This window comes from Coregonus lavaretus, assembly GCF_964263955.1.
Source record: "Coregonus lavaretus genome assembly, chromosome: 9".
In the NCBI taxonomy this organism is placed as follows: domain Eukaryota; kingdom Metazoa; phylum Chordata; class Actinopteri; order Salmoniformes; family Salmonidae; genus Coregonus; species Coregonus lavaretus.
This window is the reverse complement of record NC_139996.1, coordinates 21539518-21566318: the sequence shown is the minus strand read 5'-3', so window position 1 is coordinate 21566318 and position 26801 is coordinate 21539518. Positions and strand designations below refer to the sequence as shown.

Here is a 26801-nt window from a genome sequence, read left to right as displayed (position 1 = left end):
TCTCTCTATTCAATTTCAATATAAGGGCTTTATTGGCATGGGAAACATATGTTTACATTGCCAAAGCAAGTGAAATAAACAATAAAAAATGTACAGTAAACATTACACTCACAAAAGTTACAAAAGAATAAAGACATTTCAAGGGTCATATTATGTCTATATGCAGTGTTGTAATGATGTGCAAATAGTTAAAGTACAAAAGGGAAAATTAATCAACATAAATCTAGGTTGTATTTACAATGGTGTTTGTTCTTCACTGGTTGCCCTTTTCTTGTGGCAACAGGTCACAAATATTGCTGCTGTGATTGCACACTGTGGTATTTCACCCAATAGATATGGGAGTTTATCAAAATTGGATTTGTTTTCTAATTCTTTGTGGGTCTGTGTAATCTGAGGGAAATATGTGTCTCTAATATGGTCATACAATTGACAGGAAGTTAGGAAGTGCAGCTCAGTTTCCACCTCATTTTGTGGGCAGTGTGCACATAGCCTGTCTTCTCTTGAGAGCCAGGTCTGCCTTCAGTGGCCTTTCTCAATCGCAAGGCTATGCTCACTGAGTCTGTACATGGTCAAAGCTTTCCTTAATTTTGGGTCAGTCACAGTCAGGTATTCTGCCACTGTGTACTCTCTGGTCAGGTATTCTGCCACTGTGTACTCTCTGTTTAGGGCCAAATAGCATTCTAGTTTGCTCTGTTTTTTTGTTAATTCTTTCCAATGTGTCAAGTAATTATCTTTTAGTTTTTTCATAATTTGGTTGGGTCTAATTATGTTGCTGTCCTGAGTCTCTGTGGGATCTGTTCATGTTTGTGAACAGAGCCCCAGGACTAGCTTGCTTAGGAGGCTCTTTTTCAGGTTCATTTCTCTGTAGGTGATGGCTTTGTTATGGAAGGTTTGGGAATCGCTTCCTTTTAGGTGGTTGTAGAATTTAACTGCTCTTTTCTGGATTTTGATAATTAGCGGGTATCGGCCTAATTCTGCTCTGCATGCATTATTTGGTGTTTTATGTTGTACACTGAGGATATTTTTGCAGAATTCTGCATACAGAGTCTCAATTTGGTGTTTATCCCATTTTGTGAATTCTTGGTTGGTGAGCGGACCCCAGACCTTACAACCATAAATGGCAATGGGGTTCTATAACTGATTCAAGTATTTTTAGCCAGATCCTTATTGGTATGTCGACTTTTATGTTCCTTTTGATGGCATAGTAGGCCCTTCTTGCCTTGTCTCTCTCTCTCTCTCACACACACACACACACACCAACCTGTTGGTCATGAGGGTTCTCCTCTAAAGGAGGCATAGGTGTGTGGACACACCTGCTTAAGAAAGTGTTTTGTGATGGGGTAGATTTGGAGATATTGATACCGTTGCTTTCCATATCAACATATTTTACCCCCTCTACCTTCCTCTCTCGTTTAACTCATCATTCTAAACAAACACATTTTAATTTCCCCCTGTAAAAGCCCTGCAGAATGAGGGAAAGAGAGAAGGAGACAGACAGATACCGAGAGAGAGAGAGAGAGAGAGAGAGAGAGTAATTGAGAGAGATAGAGAGTAATTGAGAGAGATAGAGAGTAATTGAGAGAGATAGAGAGAGAGAGAGAGAGACATTTAAATTGAGAGAGAGAGAGTAATTGAGAGAGAGAGAGAGAGAGAGAGAGAGAGAGAGAGAGAGAGAGAGAGAGAGAGAGAGAGTAATTGAGAGAGAGAGATAGAGAGAGAGACAGAGAGTAATTGAGAGAGATAGATAGAGAGAGAGAGAGAGAGAGAGAGAGAGAGAGAGAGAGAGAGAGAGAGAGAGAGAGAGAGAGAGAGAGAGAGAGAGAGAGAGAGAGAGAGAGAGAGAGAGAGAGAGAGATAGATAGATAGATAGATAGATAGATAGATAGATAGATAGATAGATAGATAGTCAGGGGAGAATACCTTTAATACAGAACAATGGAAAGTTTCTCTTTAGGTTATCATTCTCATCACCTTTTTCTACTAATCTTTTTTTTAATACAAGGAAATGTCTGTTTCGATATACTTACCTTCTCCCACCACAGCTCTTTACACTATTCTAAATTACTTGCCTACACAAAACAGTAAATGCAGAAATGTTTCTGCCACCAGATTTCTGTACCTGTCTCTCTCACCACCACATTGCTCTTTCCCCAACCTTCTCCTTCAGATAGCTTTGTCAATGTGAACAACAGTGTAAAGAAAGTGTGTGACTCTACTTCGGCAGGTATAGGGCCAGGCCCATTATTTCAAACAGTCCTATGAGTAACTTCACACCACGCGTCCCCAAAGCAAGCACACTCTATATGCAAAGCAGAGGCATGCAGTTAAAGAAACTGGCATCGAGTGATTATATTTGTAATTTAATTTCCTTGGTCACCGGGAGATAAGGGACGGGAGCGACTGCAGTTGGCCAGGCATGAATAGAGAGATGAGAATGGAGCCACAGGCGTACACAAAAAGACACACACTAGCTAGGTGTCCATCCAATTGGCAAGAGATTTTCATGCTAATATTCTAAAATCTGCATAAAAACAATATGCGCATTACCCACCAGAGATGTGTTTCCATAAAATTGACTTGTTGTGGATAAAAGGCTGTGTGTGATGACGTACTGCACATAAAAATAACTTTTATGGTTCAATTCCCATGTACAAGTGAAATGGGTTTCCATCGCATTTTCAACTCTACTGATGGTTTTGTCACCAAAACATTTTTGTGTTATATAGCGAATGTGCCCACTCTGGTCTTGGCATGTGCGCTCTAGCCAACAGCAGGCAGATACAGTGAGGGCAGGCTACCTACATATTATGCAGATTATTATTTTTATTTGTCAAATGGCAGCCAAGCATCGATCATCATGTCACCAGAATAAGACTCTCAATATTTATTGAAAGGCACATCAAGCTCATCATTGTGCACTTTCACCACCCTGTGAAGTTCATCATAACTTATTTCATCTGTAGCGAAGTAAACTGCATGCTTTCCCGAGTCGTAGTTGCAGGACCCCAGGAAGAGTAGCTGCTGCCTTGGCAGCAGCTAATGGGGATCCTTAATAAATACAATACAAATACAGTAGTGGGAGCCCCACACAACATATCATTGTGTGACTCCAAGTTTACTTTGATATGATGGTTATTATATCAATATTTGAGCATAAAGGCATTTCCACTGACTTTTCTCTAGCATAATTAATTTCACTGACACAAAAAGATCCCACCTTGTCTAGAATATTTTGCTTTGTCGACATTTGGAAAGTTTACCGTCAAATTTGCTGTTACCATCAGGCCTGACATTTTTTTATCCAACTTGTACTTTACATAAAAAGGTTGGATGGAAACCTGGTTCCCCAAACACACACACACACACACACACGCACACACACACACACACACGCACACACACACACACACACACACACACGCACACACACACACACACGAACACACACATACACGCACACACACACACACACACACACACACACACACACGCACACACACACACACACACGCACACACACATACACATGCACACACACATGCACACACACATACAAATGCCTGGGCTTATACAGAAAGGTTTTAGTTTTTTCCTTTCAATTAAGACATAAACAACCAGGTGCGAGGAGTTCCTTACTAATTAGTTACCTTAATTCATCAATCAAGTACAAGGGAGGAGCAAAAACCCACAGCCACTCGGCCCTCCATAGAATGAGTTTGAAAACTGTGATCTAGTGTCATGCAGCAGAGGAGGAGAGACAGAATGACACACACAGCGTTTCATTTGATTTTAGCTGCCGGTAATGTTTGTAAATTAATTTGATCAAGCTACGTAGCCTATTGATTCCTTCTTGATGAATAAATAAAACAAAAATGTTTTGTTGTTTCTCTGTAGTACCAGCCACCTAGCAAGCCAGCTAAATAGGTTCCTAATCTCCCAACCTCACTAGCATTTGACAAAAATTATTGGGTTATGATACTATATACCAGTGTGGCAGTTGCAATAAACTCCTACGGCATAAAAGTTCTTTAAAAAATCGATGTGCATCATTAATTAAAAGAGGTAAATGTTTTACATATAATTAGGCATAATGACTATGGCTCTAGCTGTTTCAGGTGTTTGAAAAATGCAGGACCACCCACCCCCCCCACCCTCACGTACTTCATGCCCCCTCTAAAATAATGGGTGCATGACACCCCTTGGTGGTCTGGACGAAACAGGACGCCAGTAACATTCACCAGGAGAGACGGAAAGCCAGGGTCCTCCTTGCAAGAAGGGAGAGCCTGGACACCAGGGCACTGAGTTTACTCTCCTCACGTCCATGTCCACCTTTTTCTCTCTCTTTTTTTCTCTCTCTTTTACTCTCTCCCTCCCTTTCTCTGGGAGACCAAACATCTTCTGATATTTCCATTCACATAGATACTGTAGACTGACCATTTATATTGAATGACTAAAATGTAAAATGCAATGGAATTGAAGGCAGAGAGCCCATAATAGAGAGACCATAACTATTACATTAGAGCGAAGAGAGAGCGAGAGAGAGTTAAAGAGAGAGACAGGGGAGGCAGAGAGAGTGGAAGGGAAAGAATTCTGATGGGCTTTTTATCAAGACAGGTCTGTGACACAACACAATTCAAACATTTGGTAGACTACAATGAAGAAACGTTAAACCATCTTCTGACTTCTCAAATCCCTACTCTCACTCGCTCCACCATCTCATCATTTCCACCTGTTTCTCCCCTGCTGTCTTGTATTCCTACATTTCCCCTCAGTGTCTCTGCTCTAACGTAACAGCATTTAACTGTCAGAGAAGTTACAAATATTCACGATTAATTATAGAAACCACCGAAAAATACAACTGCAGAGAGCATTGAGTTCCTGCTTTATTTCATAATTTACTGTCCTCCAAGACAGAGACGTAGCTGAATAACAGCTGACTTATTAAGTCGACCGCCACATCCTGGCTCCTAATAAATATTCCGAAATATTGTTCTTCATCAGGGTTTGTCAGGGTTTGTCTGTAATAAATCAAGGTACACGCAAACGTGTGCGCACTTAGTCACACACACACACACACACATCGTATGAGTCCATCTTCCGTCATTTCATTACTCATCAAATGACAGCAAAAATATAACACGTTACACTAGCACCACCAAAAGGCCAAGTTGGCAAACAACACTAAACAATCCTCTCTCTCCCTTTCCCTTCATCCTAAGCTATTATTTTTTCTATATTACTCTCTTTCTCCATCTCTCTCTCTCTCGCTCCATCAGACTCGGTTTCTCTCTTACCCTCGCTGTTTCTGTCTCTATCTCTCAGTGGGTTGAGAGAAAGGTGAAGTGGGTAGGGGAAGTGAGTAGTAGAGGGGTTAAGTGATACTGTGTATGGGTTATATAGAGGGGCAAGGTCACACAGTAAAGGAGTCACACTCCCACTCTAAAAACTGCCATGTCTTGTTTTACAATCAGGGCCAAGTCTTAATGCTATGTATGTATTTGTTAGTGCTTTAATGCAATACTAACAAGTAATTGTTCAAATATATCTTTCATGCAAAACATCTCTAATTAGTGCTTGGTAATTGAGTCACAGTCAATTAACATCTATTTGGGGGGGGGGGGGGGGGGTGTATATGCAAACCTACATAACATTCTGTTTTTTACTGATAATCCATTAATGTAACATATCATCTGATAAAGTACTTAGTTGACTATATTTTGGTATCATTTCATGTAATATTTCATCATGAAAATACAAATAATCCAAAGAGATGTCCATTAACAGAGTTACAAACGTGCAAAATAGCATATTGCAATATAATTATCTCTGGATCAGTATTTTTAGGACAATATCCTGATGCAAAATTGAATATCTGTCATGGAGCCATTTGGGAGTCATAAAATGCATACACATTATTTGAAGTAAGATGATTTGTTTAGTTTCTGGGAAGCTGTGACTATCACCCAGCACTAATAATGTTTTTGCATGACAGATATATTTGAACAATTACTTGATAATATTGCATTAAAGCACTAACAAATACCTTCAAATACATATATTGCACTAAGATTTGGCCCTGATTATAAAAAATATCTGCTCATTTCTATAGTGGGAGTGTGACTCCGTTACCACATGGCCTTGCCCAAAGGTCTCAAAAAGCCAGGCAGAGAGCCACAGCTGTGTCTGATGAAGGGCCGTGCTCTACTTAAATGAAGAGGCCAGGGAAGGGTCACATCTCCATGTATACACAATGTCAAAGAGTGGAAAGACCCAATCTCTTGAAGAGCAATACAGCACAAGGGAGAAATTCACAACATGAGTATCCTCACATTCAGTGCAGCTGGATGCACTACACACACACACGCAATAACACTACACACCACCATGTTTGTTGTCTATGTACATTTACATTTTAGTCATTTAGCAGACGCTCTTATCCAGAGCGACTTACAGTTAGTGAGTGCATACATTTTTTTTCATACTGGTCCCCTGTGGGAAACGAACCCCCAACCCTGGCGTTGCAAACGCCATGCTCTACCAACTGAGCTACACAGGACTGTGTAGAGAGTAAGGGAGCACTTGACCCTATGCATGGGTCACGCTATCTAGCAAGACAACCTTCAATGACATTCCACTCTCATTCCAACACAAATTAGTCTCTACCCTGTTGATAAATTGAAAAAGAGACCCAAATCCTTGGTGGATTTAATAACACACTCATTAGCAGGCGCCAACAGGGTGGAACTGCCTTTTAATTAGAGCAACACCTGATTAACGGCCAATTAACAAAGCCAGAGCCTGTTAATTCTCCCCTACTTTAACAAGGATCAGGACGTGAACATGGGGCAGGATGGCAGGATGGCAGGCAGGCAGCCCACTCTCTCCACTCCTGTTGGGGAATTAAGAGAAGAGAGAAGATTGAGAGAACTAATGAAGGGCTGTGAGAGAGACAGGTAGCTTGGCAGTGCTGAGTAGATGGCTGGCATGAGTCAACTGTACTGCTGGATGTGATGGTTCTACTGCTCATGGGGGAAGAGGGGTGTAATAATATGGCTGTTTGTGGGAGTGCAGTGTGATATCCAGTGGCTTGGCACTGGCAGGGCAGGGGACTGTTCTCTGGTGATGACAGGAAGACGTCTGGAGCCTGGTGGAGATACTGGTTAACAGGGCTGAGTAAATAAAAACAGCAGTTTATTCATCTGTTTTTAAAATGTACAATATCAATAATATCACAGTCACACAGCAAAAACGTTGTAATATCAATCACTTTATAGTGGTGACGGGTATCAAGCTTTCTGATAATATTTACATTCACATAGGATTTAGAGGTATTAGTTAAACTGTTAAACTGTAAATGTATGTATCACTTTCATCTAAATTCAATAAATAGTGATCCCACTTTGCACATGAACAGCCAAAATGTGTGACTTTCCACATATTAATGTTGAATACTTGCGAACATATCACTACTGCCAAGCTGTATCAAAAATAGCTTTTTCCACATCAAACCTTGGTCATACTCACCACATGACACTTTTGGTCACTTTAATAATGTTTACATACTGTTTTACCCACTTTATATGTATATACTGTATTCTATTCAAGGCTTATCCTATATAACTACTGCTGTACACACCTTTTCTATTCATATACTGTCCATACTGTCTATACACACCATTTCCTTCTTAATGCGTTTGAGCCAATCAGTTGTGTTGTGACAGGGTAGGGGTGGTATACAGAAGATAGCCCTATTTGGTAAAAGACCAAGTCCATATTATGGCAAGAACAGCTAAAATAAGCAAAGAGAAACTACAGTCCATCATTACTTTAAGACATGAAGGTCAGTCAATACAGAACACTTCAAGAACTTTGAACGTTTCTTCAAGTGCAGTCACAAAAACCATCAAGTGCTATGATGAAACTGGCTCTCATGAGGACCACCACAGGAAAGGAAGACCCAGAGATACCTCTGCTGCTGAGGATAAATTCACTAGAGTTACCAGCCTCAGAAATTGCAGCCCCAAAAAAAACAGTGTCTGTGAGATGCAGAGTAGGTGAGCGGAGGATCTCTGCATGTGTGGTTCCCACCGTGAAGCATGGAGGAGGAGATGTGATGGTGTGGAGGTGCTTTGCTGGTGACACTGTCTGTGATATATTTAGAATTCAAGGCACACTTAACCAGCATGGCTACCACAGCATTCTGCAGCGATACGCCATCCCATCTGGTTTGTGCTTAGTGGGACTATCATTTGTTTTTCAACAGGACAATGACCCCCCCAAAAAAACTCCAGGCTGTGGAAGGGCTATTTGACCAAGAAGGAGAGTGATGGAGTGCTGCCTCCACAGCCTGGCCTCCACAATCACCCGACCTCAACCCAATGGAGATGGTTTGGGATGAGTTGGACCGCAGAGTGAAGGAAAAGCAGCCAACAAGTGCTCAGCATATGTGGGAACTCTTTCAAGACTGTTGGAAAAGCATTCCTCATGAAGTTGGTTGAGAGAATGTCAAGAGTGTGCAAAGCTGTCATCAAGGCAAAGGGTGGCTACTTTGAAGAATCTAAAATCTAAAATATATTTAGATTTGTTTAACACTTTTTGGGCTACTACATGATTCCATATGTGTTATTTCAAAGTGTTGATGTCTTCACTAGTATTCGACAATGTAGAAAATTGTTCAAATAAAGAAAAACCCTTGAATAAGTAGGTGTGTCCAATCTTTTGACTGGTACTGTATATATACACTGCTCAAAAAAATAAAGGGAACACTTAAACAACACAATGTAACTCCAAGTCAATCACACTTCTGTGAAATCAAACTGTCCACTTAGGAAGCAACACTGATTGACAATACATTTCACATGCTGTTGTGCAAATGGAATAGACAACAGGTGGAAATTATAGGCAATTAGCAAGACACCCCCAATAAAGGACTGGTTTTGCAGGTGGTGACCACAGACCACTTCTCAGTTCCTATGCTTCCTGGCTGATGTTTTGGTCACTTTTGAATGCTGCCGGTGCTTTCACTCTAGTGGTAGCATGAGACGGAGTCTACAACCCATACAAGTGGCTCAGGTAGTGCAGCTCATCCAGGATGGCACATCAATGCGAGCTGTGGCAAGAAGGTTTGCTGTGTCTGTCAGCGTAGTGTCCAGAGCATGGAGGCGCTACCAGGAGACAGGCCAGTACATCAGGAGACGTGGAGGAGGCCGTAGGAGGGCAACAACCCAGCAGCAGGACCGCTACCTCCGCCTTTGTGCAAGGAGGAGCAGGAGGAGCACTGCCAGAGCCCTGCAAAATGACCTCCAGCAGGCCACAAATGTGCATGTGTCTGCTCAAACGGTCAGAAACAGACTCCATGAGGGTGGTATGAGGGCCCGACGTCCACAGGTGGGGGTTGTGCTTACAGCCCAACACCGTGCAGGACGTTTGGCATTTGCCAGAGAACACTAAGATTGGCAAATTCGCCACTGGCGCCCTGTGCTCTTCACAGATGAAAGCAGGTTCACACTGAGCACGTGACAGACGTGACAGAGTCTGGAGACGCCGTGGAGAACGTTCTGCTGCCTGCAAAATCCTCCAGCATGACCGGTTTGGTGGTGGGTCAGTCATGGTGTGGGGTGGCATTTCTTTGGGGGGCCGCACAGCCCTCCATGTGCTCGCCAGAGGTAGCCTGACTGCCATTAGGTACCGAGATGAGATCCTCAGACCCATTGTGAGACCATATGCTGGTGTGGTTGGCCCTGGGTTCCTCCTAATGCAAGACAATGCTAGACCTCATGTGGCTGGAGTGTGTCAGCAGTTCCTGCAAGAGGAAGGCATTGATGCTATGGACTGGCCCGCCCGTTCCCCAGACCTGAATCCAATTGAGCACATCTGGGACATCATGTCTCGCTCCATCCACCAACGCCACGTTGCACCACAGACTGTCCAGGAGTTGGCGGATGCTTTAGTCCAGGTCTGGGAGGAGATCCCTCAGGAGACCATCCGCCACCTCATCAGGAGCATGCCCAGGCGTTGTAGGGAGGTCATACAGGCACGTGGAGGCCACACACACTACTGAGCCTCATTTTGACTTGTTTTAAGGACATTACATCAAAGTTGGATCAGCCTGTAGTGTGGTTTTCCACTTTAATTTTGAGGGTGACTCCAAATCCAGACCTCCATGGGTTGATAAATTAGATTTCCATTGATAATTTTTGTGTGATTTGGTTGTCAGCACATTCAACTATGTAAAGAAAAAAGTATTTAATAAGATTATTTCATTCATTCAGATCTAGGATGTGTTATTTTAGTGTTCCCTTTATTTTTTTGAGCAGTGTATATATATTCCGGACTCTGACATAGCTCGTTCTGCTATTTCTTTATTTCTTTATTTTTTGGATTTGTGTGTTTTGGTTTGGTTTGTTAGGTATTACTGCACTGTCGGAGCTAGAAACATAAGTATTTCGCTGCACCTGCGATAACATCTGCAAAATATGTGTGTGCGACCAACAACATTTTATTTTATTTGTCTAATATTACATATTTTCAGAGTGCTTCTGTGAACATTCTCCTACAGTGGAGAAATCTCTGATACAGACATGGACTAGAAGCTCCTCTCCCTAGTGAACATGGACCCCTATCAGCTGTGTGCTCAGTCCAGTCCAGTTCTGCAGTCAGCTCAGTGTCTGAACCTGAAGAAGGTTACACTAATACACCATCACTGTCCTGTGTCCTCTCTATTCCTCCTCTCAGGGTACAGACATGTACCTCCTCAGCCCTCTCTCAACGTCTTCATCACTCTGGTCTTCATGACAATGCTGGTGACTCACGGTGAACAAGCGCTGGACGTACGGTACCTGGGAAGCGCCCCGCCACCCTTCAGCGGCCTTCATGAGATCTGGCAGGATGTCCGGGACCACACACTGCTCCACCAGGAAGACCACAGGCAGAGCAACCAATAGCAGGGCCCAGCCCAGGGCGCCCAGCCAAAAGGAGGAGCCCAGGCAGGTAAAGTCATCGCTGATCTCTGCCCGGTGCTGGTAGGTGAAGAGGGACCAGCTGAGGAGGAAAAAGAATCCTAGAGAGACAGAGAGGGAGGAGAAGGGAAGAGCGGAGTCCGTCAGGTCATCATCAGTAGATAGAAGGAGTCTAGACAGAGGAATCTGAGTGTTTACTGTAGGCAATACACAAGCAATCCATCTTTACTAACATACCTGTGTGAAAACACTCGACAAAAGCTCCTCCCCCATAAAGCAGGAGTAAGCAGAAGGGAAACTAGATTAACATAAGCAGTGACAGGAATGGGAAATCTTCTATCGAAACCAGTGGCGGTCAGTGCCGTTTATGATGAGGGTGGATGATTTTTTTTGTATGAGCATGGCCTTATTTCTATTACAGCATATTGGATGACTGTCATTCATATTCCATTAACCCAGTTCAATGTAACATCGATAGGTTTAGGCATCTACGTGATAATCAAATTTTCCCATCATGAGGTTGTTACAACCTAGCCTATGAATGAACGTTTACAACGTAGCTGCACACAGCGACACATTTATCCCCGTTTCGTTCCGTTTGCTTCCGTTTAAGAAACATTTTTCAACAGAGTCGGCGGAATGTTACAGACCTATATCCATCCTGCCCTGCCTTTCGAAAGTATTTGAAAGCCAAGTTAACAAACAGATCACCGACCATTTCGAATCCCACCGTACCTTCTCCGCTATGCAATCCGGTTTCCGAGCTGGTCATGGGTGCACTTCAGCCACGCTCAAGATCCTAAACGATATTATAACCGCGATCGATAATAGACAGTACTGTGCAGCCGTCTTCATCGACCTGGCCAAGGCTTTCGACTCTCTCAACCACCGCATTCTTATTGGCAGACTAAATAGCCTTGGTTTCTCAAATGACTGCCTCGCCTGGTTCACCAACTACTTCTCAGATAGAGTTCAATGTGTCAAATCGGAGGGCCTGTTGTCTGGACCTATGGCAGTCTCTATGGGGGTGCCACAGGGTTCAATTCTTGGGCCGACTCTTTTCTCCGTGTATATCAATGATGTCGCTCTTGCTGCTGGTGACTCTCAGATCCACCTCTACGCAGACGACACCATTTTGTATACATCTGGCCCTTCATTGGACACTGTGTTAACAAACCTCCAAACGAGCTTCAATGCCATACAACACTCCTTCAGTAGCCTCCAACTGCTCTTAAACACTAGTAAAACTAAATGCATGCTCTTCAATCGAACGCTGCTAGCACCCGCCCACCCGACTAGAATCACTACTCTCGACGGGTCTGACCTAGAGTATGTGGACAACTACAAATACCTAGGTGTCTGGTTAGACTGTAAACTCTCCTTCCAGACTCACATAAAGAATCTCCAATCCAAAGTTAAATCTAGAATCGGCTTCCTATTTCGCAACAAAGCCTCCTTCACTCATGCTGCCAAACATGCCCTCGTAAAACTGACTATCCTACCGATCCTTGACTTCGGCGATGTCATTTACAAAATAGCCTCCAACACTCTACTCAGCAAATTGGATGTAGTCTATCACAGTGCCATCCGTTTTGTCTCCAAAGCCCCATACACTACCCACCACTGTGACCTGTACGCTCTTGTTGGCTGGTCCTCACTACATGTTCGTCGTCAAACCCACTGGCTCCAGGCCATCTATAAATCACTGCTAGGCAAATCCCTGCCTTATCTTAGCTCATTGGTCACCATAGCAGCACCCACCCGTAGTCTGCGCTCCAGCAGGTATATCTCACTGGTCATCCCCAAAGCCAACACCTCCTTTGGCCGCCATTCCTTCCAGTTCTCTGCTGCCAATGACTGGAATGAATTGCAAAAATCTCTGAAGCTGGAGACTCTTATCTCCCTCACTAACTTTAAGCATCAGTTGTCAGAGCACCTTACCGATCACTGCACCTGTACACAGCCCATCTGAAATTAGCCCACCCAACTACCTCATCCCTATATTGTTATTTATTTTGCTCTTTTGCACCCCAGTATCTCTATTTGCACATAATCTCTTGCACATCTAGCATTCCAGTGTTAATACTAATTGTAATTATTTTGCACTATAGCCTATTTATTGCCTTACCTCCATAACTTGCTACATTTGCACACACTGTATATATATTTTCTGTTGTATTTTTTGACTTTATGTTTTTTTACCCCATATGTAACTCTGTGTTGTTGTTTTTATCGCACTGCTTTGCTTTATCTTGGCCAGGTCGCAGTTGTAAATGAGAACTTGTTCTCAACTGGCTTACCTGGTTAAATAAAGATTAAATAAAAAAAATTAACAAAAAAAAATATTAAAATAAATGAATACACCCCTGATCACTTGTAAACACAGTTCACTCACCTTTTCCCTTCGTTTGTGGACTTCAATGCACAACACATCAGCAGTATGTGACCAGGCGATAAAACCTTTTCAAGCCAAACCATATCCTAACCGCTACACACGGCCTACATCGTTGTCACCTTATTAGCTAAAGTAACGTCCTAGTCAACATAGCTAATATAACTAATGCGTTCGTAAAGCCCCTACAATCATGCAGTAACGTTACAGTCACTAAGCAGTATAGCGGTTACACCGGCGGGCACCGATGGAAATAAATTAATAAAACCAAAAGCTTACCCTGACTTGGAAAAGTACCAGTGTTGTGTTGGATAGTCATAGCCAGCAAGCTAACAAAGCATCCCTCTGTTTTAGCCGGGTGTTTTGAGTAGGCTAAACTAGCTAGCTGCATTCGCTAGCTACGTGAAACTGAAAGTGAAATAAAAATACGAAATCTCTCTCTCTCTCTCTCTCTCTCTCTCTCTCTCTCTCTCTCTCTCTCTCTCTCTCTCTCTCTCTCTCTCTCTCTCTCTCTCTCTCTCTCTCTCTCTCTCTCTCTCTCTCTCTCTCTCTCTCTCTCTCTCTCTCTCGCGCTTCTCCTTCATTTTTGAAGAAATTATTTTGTTCAGAACTGTTCAACTATTGGCTTTCTCTCTCTTTGAGTCAACTACTCAGCATATTTTATGCACTGCAGTGCTAGCTAGCTGTAGCTTATGCTTTCAGTACTAGATTCATTCTCTGATCCTTTGATTGGGTAGACAACATGTCAGTTTATACTGCATGAGCTCTGATAAGTTGGAGCATGTCCTCCGGAAGTCTATGGAAGGGGGTGAGGACCAAGAGCCTCCTAGGTTTTGTATTGAAGTCAATGTACCAAGAGGAAAACGGAAGCTAGCTGTCCTCCGGCTACACCATGGTGCTACCATACAGAGTGCTGTTGAGGCTACTGTAGACCTTCATTGCAAAACAGTGTGTTTTCATCAATTATTTGGTGACGATAATATATTTAGTAGAGTTTTATCTAAAAATGATAACTTTTTAAATGTTTTACCATTTTTATTTGTAAGAAATTCACTGAGGAGGATGGTCCCCCTCTTCCTCCTCTGAGGAGCCTCCACTGATCAAAACATGTTTTGCATCGTTAAAAGCAACATAGATAGATTCTTGCAGGATGTGGACTCAAAGCCCCTGTTCCAATACTTTACACATGCACACTTTCTTCCTTTCAGGCCTGTGCCCTGGACCCATACTGACCTGTGGGTCCCAGAGTGAGGATTAGCAGGACGGTGGGGTAGAGGGCCTGGCCTGACATGAGGAGGGAACGGGTGTTGGAGTAGGAGCGCACTGTCTGGGATGTCCAGCAGAGGGCGAACACGAGGCACAGAGCCCCCGAATTCACAGCCATGAAGAAGGACAGTACCCCAAACACTTGCTCTGCCTCCAGGGCTGAAGACACACACATACACACACACACACACACACACATACATACACACACACACACACACACACACACACACACACACACACACACACACACACACAGAGGGGTTATAATATGTAAACAGTGACACATGATTTTACAGTGACTTGTAATAATTTCTGCCTCGGACAGTGTTTCTCAGTTATGTGGGCGTTGAGCTCTTCTTCCTCTCAGCAGTGAACTAGAGTTCATGTCTAAACCTGTCTACATCTGCAGGCTATATTCAAGTCCAACATAGAAGAGAGAGCAATAACAACCGGCTATGTCACTTCTGAAAAACTCTTCAAGATCCCAATAATTATTCTGAACGGAGACGAATACAATTGTCAATGCAATGACAATACACAATGTCATTTATTGTCAAATTGACTGCTGATCTATCATTCTAACATTGTCCCTCTTTGATGTCATACTAAACAGAGAACAACAGTGAGAGGCAATTGCTTTAATCAGATACCCTTACTGCCTAAAAAACCACACTAAACAGCTAACCTAACAAACCTGTCAGGTTTGTGAGAGGCCCTAAAAGTTAATCAATAGAAGAAACGCCTCCACACGGCATATTTCGCTGCCGTTTATATACAGTATATGGGTGCAGGAATAAAGCAGGGGAGCAGCATGAACTGTATGCAAGCTTTTCTATCTTTAACATCAGCTTTTTCTTTGGCCCAGCACTGGTGGAGAAATTTGGGATGTGTATATTACCTGTTGTACACCCTCTTCAGCCCTAAAAGTTTAACATCCCCCTCCCATCTACCTCTCCTCCTGTTCTCTGAGAATGTGGATGATTGCTTCAGGAGCAAGTCCACACCTGTACACATCACTGGGATTCTGAGGGAAAACTCCACAGTGCCAAAGGCAGACAGCCAACCTTAAGTGTAACTAAAATGTTCAACAACACTCACAGTTAAGCCTCTCCTTGTACATCTGCTACCTTAAGCATTCCATTAGGTGCAACCACACACTTTGAATTAGCAACCAGGTCTCTGATTTCTATCTCAATGAGAATAACCTGGTAAAATAAAGGTAAAATAAATTTTAAAAAACAGTTAGTATTACCGTAACATCATAAACTAAATTGTATAAACATGTCACTGACATTAATACACCCTGCTTACACAAGGGTAATAAACATCTCTAATTCTGAGTCAAACAGAGCCAAATTTGATGCTGTACAGAGCCAAAGTTGATGCTGACGGTCAATGTAGCTTCTTGACTCACCGTTAAAGATGATGCCCCCAGTCTGGTCACCATCACTGTCTGTGTTGGTGCTGTTGTTGCCTATAGACCACAGTCCCTGGTCATTGAGCCAGCAAGGGGTCCAAACAGAGTAGGCCACACACAGACACCCTGCCAGCCCCACACACGACTCAGCCAACCTGAACTGACTCACTGAGTCTCCCACCTCTAACACCTTCATACTGACAGACTGAGAGGGCTGAGAGAAAAGAGAATGAGACAGGGAGAAAGTGGGAGAGCAGGGAGAGAAGGGGTGGTGTGGTGAGAGAGAGGGTGGAGCATTCACAGGTAAATCTACTACAGTATCAATCTGTTTAAAAACGTTAATCCTTATCAGTAACAGTTCAAAGTTATAAAGATATATAAAAGATAAATTAAAATGGTGCCATAAACCAACAGAGCAATGTACAGTAAATCAGCTACACGACATTAGCAACAGACAGATTGTATAGGACATTTTCATCTTACCTTTAATTTTGTTTTGTTGATACAGAGGATCAGACAATCTTGTTATGTTGAACTCTGTCTGAACTGTGGACTCCTGAATGCTGGATTAGAGTGTGTGATGAAGCTTTGTATAAATCTACCCAGCATGAGGAGAGCAGGAGCTAGTCAGATGCGTGATGGACTACTGTACAATGAGCTCATTGCCATCAAACACTCCGATACAGTGACTCACACTGTCAGTGTACCACAGTCAGAAAAACACAATATATATTTCCCTCTGTGTTGCTCTCCGCCTCACCACTACAGTAGAAACCCCCGTACTCAGTGTTTGAGTTCCCACAGCTGTGACACAAAGGCTCATGTCATTAGGAAAGTGAAAGCAGCTCTGTCTCCCTCTACCATATCCACCGTGGTAGTGAAAGGACGATAGTCAAACAACTTTTCTTTTTTTTACTGTATTTTATATGTTTTGAAGGGTGATGACACTTTTAAGCTTGGTCCCTGTTCCCTCACTCTGCATGGGGTGTAACAAAGGACAGGTTGTCATCTTTTGGGGAAAAATACCCCCCCCCCCCCCCCACACACACACATTAACACACACAAACACTTTGTGTTTCACACCTCGCCCACAAGAGTAAGTAACATGATGCTTTCACTAGATCACAATCAATCACATGCTCCCGCTCAGCCATGACATTATAGCTGCCATGTGTTGGTGAACAGGGGGTCGTACAGTGTGTGTGTGTGTGTGTGTGTGTGTGTGTGTGTGTGTGTGTGTGTGTGTGTGTGAGCTCAGGAAAGGAAACCTGGGTACCCCCACACAAATCAAGACCTCCAGCTTCCTTTTCTAGTCCCCAGCCAGAGCAGGGTCATCATGGAAAAACCCCAACAACCCAGAGCCAAACTGTCAACAACAGCTTATGCAACTTTTACTGGTTGATTACTATGTATCAAGAGGCAGGCTAAAACAGATTATGTTGTGTACTTGGAATATCTACAGTAACAAAAACAGGCAACATTATACTTCAATCATTTGGGTTTCAAAACTATTTCATGTCAGTTTCACTTCCTTGATTTACCAACTAAAAAAATGTAGTCTACAGTATTTAGGCTTTCACTCGAATTGATCTGGAAAACCACATCCTGTCCTTCTCCACAAGTGGTAAAAATAAGGCTTTTATTGAAAGTTGACCAATTTATCAACATTAAGACTTGGTGAAATATTCAGAACCATTTACTGTACATATGTATACAGTATTAAAAACAACTCTCTTAATAGCTCAGGAAATGTACTGTAGATGACCACATCATAAACGTATAACCATATTCACGGGTTAATCATTTAAGTGGATTACAGCACAACCAGAAAACGAGTTATAACTGAGTTACAAAATGTATTTGACAGAGACTGAAACTTAACTCAGTATATTCATTTGAGTCAGCATTGGCATTCAATGAACAGAACTGCATAGATTACAGCACAGCCTGATACACTGACTTCTGGCTGAAATAATTAAGAACAGCTCTCATTACAACTCAAAAATAAGACATCCTGATGTGGACAAACTGGGGAACCTTTGTCTCCTTTCCTGCAGCCTATCCTGACTGATGTCCTTTCTTGCCTGTCCTTTCCTTCCACCTCCCCCTCCCACCCTCCCCCTCCCATCCTCTCCATCCGCTCCCCTCCTCTCCTCCCCTCCTCTCCATCCCCTCCTCTCCATCCCCTCCTCTCCATCCCCTCCTCTCCTCTACTTCCTGGCTCTGTCCAGCAGGTCTTTGAACACATCCAGCAGCTCTGGGTCCTCCCCAGCAGACAGTTCCGGAGTGTTCTTCTCCAGCCAGTCAGATGTGTGGATCTGTTGCCTCAGGGCACCAATCAGGGAGTCCAGACTCTCTGTGGGGTGGGACGTCTGGCAGTCGAGCAGGACAAAGTCTTCACTGACCAATGGGATGGCATCAGGGGTGGGATTATCCTTCTCCTCTGGCTCTTCTGATGATGTGTTCTTGGACAAGGATGTTGACTTATCAGTCAGAGGTTTGTGTGTGTGTGTTGTGTCCCCCTGTGTTGTCTTCTCTGTCCCTTTCTCCTCTGTGGCCTCTTTCGTTGTGCCCGTGTCAGGGGTGGATGTGGCCCCATCTATCTCCTCCAAGGCCTTCCTGATCCTCTGCATGCCTACAACAACCACATAACCCCATCCCTTTGATTTAGTTTTCATGTCATTGTATGACTTCACAGAATGAGATGAAGAGATAGGAATTAGAGGAAAACAGGACAGAAGAAAGAAGAGGGCGAAAAGAGAAAGCGAGGAGGAAAAAAGATCAACGTCTCCCTATATCTGTTTTCCTGCCCCCTTATCATGAGAGGAGAAAAGCATCTGAACGTACCGAGCGTAAGGTGTTGCTGTCGGTCGGTGAAGACAATGCGGAACCAGCCGGGGGTGGAGCAGTGGAAGGCTTGGCCACAGCTCAGCACCACCTTGTGTCTGAGGAAACACCTCCACAGGGACAGTTCCTCCGCAAATGACGGCTCATGCAGGTACTGACCGAGAGAGACAGAGAGAGAGAGAGAGGAGGAGGAACCATGTCAGGAAGAACCAAATCATCAGCTTCACACCATGCAGTAACCCCAACCGTGTTTCAGTGTCCTTACCTTCCTGAGGTCAGCCCAGATGTAGAAGCCTGCAGGCCGGTGGAGGTAGGGGACTCCCAGGCTCTGTAGCTCCCCTGTCATGTACCTGTGAGCTGCCTGCATTCTCAGCCTGTTCTCTGGAAGAAACTTCCCATCGATCCAATCTACAGAGTAGAACACAGGTAGATTGAGCTCCCTACTTGGATGACATTTCCTCTCATCTAGTGTGTGTGTGTGTGTGTGTGTGTGTGTGTGTGTGTGTATGCGTACCTTTGTCCTGGAGTAGCGTTGCCATCTGGTGCTGTATGGGACCAGGGACACCATGGAACGTCCCCAGTTTATCCAGAGCTTCCACCAAGTCCCTGTTATCAGAGTACACAGTGCCCACACGCACTCCTGCCATCGCAAAGTCCTGCACAGGGACAACACACAGGAGACAGGGGACAATCTAAGAGGATGGCCACATAACCCCCAGATAGCCCCCACAACAACATGTATGTACAAACACATTCAGACACATGCATATGCATGCACACACACACACATCACACACACACGCGCATGCACACACACACACACACACACACACTCACTTTAAACTCTTACCTTGCTGATTCCCCACATCACATGTGTTCTCTGGGGGTCCGGCAGGCTGTAAGCACACCATTATTAATGTACATTCCATAGGGAGAGTTTGTGTGCGTGTGTGCGTGTGTGTGCATCATACCTGTCCATGCTGAGGACGCTGTGGAAGGTGTCTTCAAACACCGTCAGCATGTACACCTCATCTACAATGGCATGCAACTTATGCCTTAGGCAGGGGGGAAGGAATGGAGAGAACAGGGAGGAAAAGAGAAATCATTTACTATGAATTTCTATTGCACCGTTTTATGATGTTTACAAAGGCAATACAAGCAGGCAGTAAAAGGCCTCTATCAGTAGGGAGCAGTGTGTTGTACAAATGAGCTGGTTTATGGTTACACTTTAAAACACAACTACAGTCATGATACTCTGCGTTATATGCGCAAGAGGGAAAAAATATTGTACAATATGGTAATATGATATGAGGAGAAATCTCACCTCTTGGCAAACTCCAGAAAGCCAGTCATCTCCTGAGGGGAGTAGACCTCAGCCAGGGGGTTATGGGGGTTCACCAGGACCACGGCCCGCACGGTCACCCCCTGACAGACAGGGCCACACCGAGGGACAGTTACACCAATGAAACATTCTAGTACCGGTGTCTTCATTTTATCAATGGATAACTATTCTGTTTTGGAGGGGGGGGGGGGGGGGGGGGGGGGGGGCTACCTCGCTAGTTGCCTTCCTCATAGCTTCCTCCAGTTTGTCCACAGTAAGGTGGAAAGGCCGACTGCCACTGTCACTAGGCTAAAAGCACAAACAACAAGCACACAAGAAAATATATGGTCCAGATAAATGAGCCATCAAATAACATATACAACAATACAACACAGGGTGATATTATGGTATAGGGTGTATTATGTTAAGAAAGGAGGCCTATCTGGAGGCGAAAGAAACGCACACCTGTTTAGGCGAGGTGCTGGCTAATGGAGAAGAACACTTCAAAAAGAAAAGGAGAGCCGCACACTCTAGGAGCTCAGATGAAATAATTTAATAACCTAATAACCAACGTTTCGACAGACAAGCTGTCTTCATCAGTGTAGAAACGTTGGTTATTGGTTATTAAATGATTGCATCTGAGCTCCTAGTGTGCGGCTCTCCTTTTATTTTTCAAGAAAGGAGGCCTACCTCACAGTCGAGGTGAACATGGAAGAGCCGAACACCGCTGTAGAGATGCACATCCTCAGTGATCACTCCATAGAATGGGGTTGGAATAAGGATTGCATCTAAAACACACATTGTCAGGATAAACCTCACAATATTCAATTACATTCAAACACTGAAAGCCATGAATTAAACACCATCTCTTACACAGTTGGATGGATGATATTTAAAAATATAATATGTGAGACATATGTGAAACAACTGGACATACTTCTTGAGTCTACTGAGTTGAACTAACCTTCCGGGTCACAAAGCACTGCGGCTATGGATGAGAAGAGGGAACCACAGCCATTCATCACAACAACCTGAACACACACACACAAATAAGACACTAGCTTTATAGATTCATCCTGCAATCACAGCCCTATTCCCTATTGGCCAGGATTATACACTAGACTAGAGCCATTATACAGTACTACTAAGGGCTGAGGAGAGCTCAGTTCACTCACATTGTCTGCTCTCAGTGGGCTGGGCGAACCACAGTAGTGGGACAGGAACCTGGACACCTCTTCTCTCAGACTAAAGAGGGGATACCATCACCATCATTATTAACATCCTCATCATCCTTATCTTTATCACTGCTCTATTCAACATATTTATTGTGTGTAATAAACATGTTATTGAATTGTAGTTCAGTTATCTCTAATGAATACATGTACCATAGCCATCCTTTTCCACATGACATATGGAGTCCTCATACAAGGTGATTGCTTACAAGCGGTGGCCTTTCCAGTCAGGATACTGCAGCAAGGCTGGGTCGATATGAAGCATGTCAGGCTGGGTCATCTGTGGCAGGGAGGCAGTGGCACAAAAAGGGTTTTGATTTATGGACGGAGAGAGAACGGTTACATTCAATAGGAGTGTAATGCACAGCGCTACAGATGATATATAGTTACAGTAAGTACAGAACCACATCTCCAACAGACACCTCACTAGCTGGTCAATACCATAGAATAAAGAATGTATCACTCTGATTGACAAAGTCAGTGATTAGCAATGTGGAGCAACCACATGAACCGCTCTCCCTCCCCTCTTTTTTCTTCCCCCTCTCTCACCCGTTTGTGAAGCAGATCATAGCACAGCTTGTTCTCACTGGTGCCCATGTTGATGATGCCCTGGAGACGAGAGACACCTAAATCTATCAATCTATCTTTCAATCAATCTATCAATTGTTATTTGTCTAGCACTTTTTACAGATACATTTGCCACAAAGTGAAATGACACCACACACAGGTCTGGAACGACTCTTCACAACATGCGGAGCAGCAGCAGTGTTGGAGACTCACATTGGGGTTGTCAGTGTGCTCGTATTTGTCAGCGTGGTACTGGGTGTAGCCCTCCTGTAGAACTCCCTGGTGCTGTCTAATGGAGTTGCCACGGCGAGACAGGTAGACACTGTGGCCAGGGGTCTCTGCACCACTTAGTGTGGCCAGTATGCTCTTAGGTTTAGTGAGGCAACGGGCTGGGATGGATGGTGGTGGTTCTGTAGTTGGGGCAGGACAGCCAAATGGGACAGACGAAGTAGCTGGGGCAGATAGGGCATTAAGTATAGTGGTGTGTCCAGAAGTGGCAGAGGGTACAGTTGAGTCAGTAGAGAAAGTAGGAGCAAACGGTGGAGCAGTAGGGGCAGTCTGTCTGACAGCGGCCAGGGCCCCAGTGAACATGCTGAACAGACGGAGCTCATGCTGTCTCTCCTGCTCCGCCCTCCTCTCCTCCTGCTGCTCCCGCCTCTCCTCTGCCTGCGCCTCCCTCTCCAGCCGTGCCTCCTCCAGGGAGATGAGCCGCTCCTCTGCAGACCGCTGCCAGCTCAGGAAGCTGACCAGGGCCTCGTCCAGGGGCCCCCGGCCCCCACATCGACCCCCTCCACCCCCACCGGCCCCTCTACCTGCACGCCGACGCTTCCTCTGCCTCACAGGGGCTGCAGGTCGGGAAGCATCTGGGTCAAGCTGGTTCCCTGTGTCCCGGCCATCAGGACCAGCAATGGAGGCCCCTGTGCCTGAGGAACCAGCCTGGTTCTGATCACTGAAACCTGAGGACGGAAAGAGAGAGAGGAGAGAAGAGGGAAGAAGGGATAAGAGATCACAAACCCTTATTTTGCTTATTAAATCCATACTTACTGTCATTCAAAGCTATCATGCGCTCCAGCTACATGATATATCCACTTCCGTACACTCCCCTACGTATTTATTTAGACAGTGAAGCTAAAACTTTTAATTTGGCTCTATACTACAGCATTTTGGATTTAAGATCAAATGTCTCATATGAGGCAACAGTACAGAATGTCACCTTCTATTTGAGGGTATTTGTCACGCCCTGGCTCTGGGGACTCTTAAATGTTGAGCCAGGGTGTGTAGTTTCTGTGTTGTGTTTATTTATATGGTGAATATCTATTATGTGTAGATCTATGTTGGCCGGTTTGGTTCCCAATCAGAGGCAGCTGTAGCTGTCTGAATACTTATGAAGAAAAAAACTATTATTCAAATGGGGGACTAGATACATAAAGTGATTTTACTTCTAAACGGTAAAACAGATATGTATGAAACGGTGACAGTCTGTGCCATTTAAGGTGATGCAGGACGATTTTTTTTTTCCATGAGCCTTATTTCTATTACAGCATATTAGACCACTGTCATTCATATTCTATTCACCCATCTCAATGTAACATCGCTAGGTTTAGGCTCCTACATGATATTCGAATTTTCCCTATACCCATCATGAGGTTGCTACAACCTAGCCTATGAATGAAAGTTTACAACGTAGGTGCACAGGTCGAGAGAAAAATCAGAGTAATCAAGGTGACAGACAGTAACACATTCAACACTCTTGCCTGCATCTAGCTGATCTAGGGTGTAATCATTTGTCCAACAGTTGCAAACCAGAGTTTCTATTGGACAAATTCAGGTATGTTTATCCCCGTTTCGTTCCATTTGCTTTGTTTAAGAAACGTTTTTTAAACAGAATCGGCAGAATGAATACACCCCTGATCACACGCAAACACAGTTCCCTTTCATAGCAGCCACATACAAACAGCATGATCACTCGTGATATAATTCCTTCTCGCATCTACGTGCTCTCCTCCTCTCACCTTTTCCCTTCCCTTGTGGACTTCAGTGCACAACACATCAGCTATCTGTGACCAGGCATAAAAAGTTCCAAGCTAAACCTTCATATCTTAACTGCTAACCGCTACATACACACTACATCGTTGTCACCATATTAACGTCATAGTCAACATAGCTACTAAAACTAATGCGTTAGTAAATCCGCTTCAATAATGCAGTACAGTGTACAGTCAGCAAGTAGTTTAGCAGTTACACCGGCGGGCCCCAGTGGCAATAAATGAATAAAACCAAAAGCTTACCTAGACTTGGAAGAGTTCCAGTGTTGGCTAGCCATAGCCAGCTAGCTAACATAGCATCCCTCTCTGTTTGAGCCAGGTGTTTGAGTAGGCTAAGGTAGCTAGCTACATTCGCTATCTAAGTGAAAGTGAGAAAAAAAATACAACAAAATATAGCTAGCTCTCTCTCCCTCTCTCGCTTCTCCTTCATTTTTGAATAAATTAATTTGTCTGAGTCAACTACTCACCACAGTTTATGCACTGCAGTGCTAGCTAGCTGTAGCTTATGCTTTCAGTACTAGATTCATTCTCTGTCATTTGATAGGGTGGACAACATACCAGTTCATGCTGCATGAGCTCTGACAGGTTGGAGGATGTCCTCCGGAAGTTGTCATAATTACTGTGTAAGTCTATGGAAAGGGGTTAGAACCATGAGCATCCTAGGTTTTATATTGAAGTCAATGTACCCAGAGGAGGACGGAAACTAGCTGTCCTCCGGGCACACCATGGTGCTACCCTACAGAGTGCTGTTGAGGCTACCGTAGACCTTCATTGAAAAACAGTGTGTTTTAATCAATTATTTGGTGACGTGAATATATTTAGTATAGTTGTATCTATTCACTGAGGAGGATGGTCCTCCCCTTCCTCCTCTGAGGAGTCTCCACTGGTATGAAAATACCCTCAAATAAAAGATGACATTCTGTACTGTTGCCTCATATAAAACATTAGATCTCAAATCCAAAATGCTGGAGTATAGGGCCAAATGTACTAATTTTATCTTCACTGTACAAATAAATACATAGGCAGAGGAGTGTATGTGCACAAATCAAAGTGTAATCATGTAGTGTGTTTTTGCAAGGACAAATTTCAGTTCGATTTGCGCAATGATACAGCATACCAAGTGTTAGGACTACAAGATAATAGTTGCATCTAATACCCTCACTTTTATAAAAGTAGGGAATGAATATCCATGCAAAATTATACCGGGCAATAGGCATTTTTAGCCAACCTGAAGGAGAGAATCGCGCGCTCGTCGTGCGTTCTCCTCGAGCCATCTCGACCGTATCCTCTTGGTCCAGCCCGGCAGACTTTCCATCAGTGTCATGCTCATCTCCAGACTCGATATGGTACAGCAGCTCTGGGGGAGCAGCATCGGAGTTCAGCAATCCGTCCTCGGACTCTGTATGCTCGCATTTGATCTCCAGCAGCTCCCCCGGCTTGGGTGGATGACCAAACAAGAACCCGCCCGAAGCAGCGGAACCAAAGGCACCACCTGGCAGACCATGGAGGTATGCGTCTGCCCCACTAGGGGGGCTCTGGAGGACCTGGTGGGCTATAACGGCACCGCCCAATGAGGAGTAGGCTATGGCCGGTCGGTTCGTTAAGACCCGGTCCATAACATCATAAAACTTCCATGACCTCCCGCCGCGTATCATCCTGTGGTTGTCCTTGATGCGGCGGTATTCCAGCTTCATCTTTTTTATCTTCTCCCTGCACTGGTCGCCAGTGCGATAGATGCCGTTCTCCCGCAGGACGTCCGCTATTCGGTTAAATACATGTTGATTTCGGAGGCAACTTTCCAGCTCGAGTTGGACCGACTCATCTGACCACAGCTGGAGAAGTTCGGCCACCTCTGGGTCGGACCAGTTGCTGCCCCGCTCATATTTTCTACCGCGGAAGTCCATTCTAGACGCCACTTTGACAGATGACAGGTCCTCCGAGTTATATTTTCTATGGAAACAAAAACAAAACAACTCTGTTAGTGATAGGCAATACTGCTAGTACAGGCTATCCTACTCCCTATTATTTAGGCCTAACCTGAATTAGCTAATAAATCATTTGTAGGCTAAAATTATTCAAATCAAATTATGAAGCATTCAACTAAAGTAATAACAAAATGGGAGCCTACAGCCTCAAAACAAAGGTTTGTTATGCTTACAGTACTGCCAAGCTTCAGTAGGCTACCACTGCTGTCAGCTGTGACAGTTCACGCGACACTTCTGTCTATCCCGGTCTAGACCGGTTCAAGCGTGCCATAAAATGACTACGTGTTCTATTTTTGACACAGTTAGCAACAATGTCAAATAAAATATTAAAATGGGGGAAGAGAATCGTACAAATTCTACATCCGGGTTGACGGCACATGCGTGCTGTCCTTATTCCGGGATAACTTTGGCCCGTGTTAACAGCAGAGCCACTAGGCTGGAAGCGGGCTGGTTTATTTCTCTTGAGCCAGTCTGTTTGTCATGTTTGTGTGTGAGCAAGCGTGTCAGAATAAAAAGGATGTCTCTTTTGCACCCTCTAGTAGTCTACCGTACAACATTGCACGGAACCAATTGTTTATGCATGTACGTACGGTATAAATCCGGTAGATGGCGGTCGTAGACAACAGTTTGTGGTTGCGCGAGGTGGTGGCGTTCCACCTATGATCTAACGGTGACGTAGGGCTGTCGCACAGATACAGGGTTGCCATGTCCGTTATTTTCTAGTAAATTGGGCTATTCTGAAAATGATGTCGTGGGGGGAAATGTATT

General features: G+C 44.1%; 2 protein-coding genes across 4 annotated transcripts; both read right to left on the bottom strand.

Annotated features, from left to right (window-relative positions):
• Nucleotides 1–6224: 6224 nt before the first annotated feature.
• On the bottom strand, nucleotides 6225–16821 carry LOC311135478 (uncharacterized protein). Of its 3 annotated transcripts, none has more exons than XM_084169461.1 (5): nucleotides 16520–16581; nucleotides 16034–16250; nucleotides 14584–14775; nucleotides 10839–11059; nucleotides 6225–7169 (listed from the first exon to the last, which is right to left on the bottom strand). In XM_084169461.1, the coding sequence occupies exons 2-5, from the start codon at nucleotides 16230–16232 to the stop codon at nucleotides 7161–7163; spliced, it is 621 nt and encodes a 206-aa protein (XP_084025587.1). In that variant the 5' UTR covers nucleotides 16233–16250; nucleotides 16520–16581; the 3' UTR covers nucleotides 6225–7160. The 3 variants fall into 3 exon arrangements, with proteins under 3 accessions (XP_084025587.1, XP_084025585.1, XP_084025586.1); XM_084169459.1 differs by having other exon boundaries at nucleotides 6394–7144; nucleotides 16520–16691; XM_084169460.1 differs by lacking the exon at nucleotides 6225–7169 and having other exon boundaries at nucleotides 10283–11059; nucleotides 16520–16821.
• Nucleotides 16822–17655: 834 nt separating this feature from the next.
• On the bottom strand, nucleotides 17656–26352 carry accs (1-aminocyclopropane-1-carboxylate synthase homolog (Arabidopsis)(non-functional)). Its single transcript, XM_084169443.1, has 16 exons — nucleotides 26207–26352; nucleotides 25277–25998; nucleotides 22217–22959; nucleotides 21986–22045; nucleotides 21646–21716; nucleotides 21380–21449; nucleotides 21169–21235; nucleotides 20895–20992; nucleotides 20436–20513; nucleotides 20208–20308; nucleotides 19855–19938; nucleotides 19734–19779; nucleotides 19398–19539; nucleotides 19149–19291; nucleotides 18884–19037; nucleotides 17656–18671 (listed from the first exon to the last, which is right to left on the bottom strand). The coding sequence occupies exons 2-16, from the start codon at nucleotides 25950–25952 to the stop codon at nucleotides 18247–18249; spliced, it is 2958 nt and encodes a 985-aa protein (XP_084025569.1). The 5' UTR covers nucleotides 25953–25998; nucleotides 26207–26352; the 3' UTR covers nucleotides 17656–18246.
• Nucleotides 26353–26801: the final 449 nt, after the last annotated feature.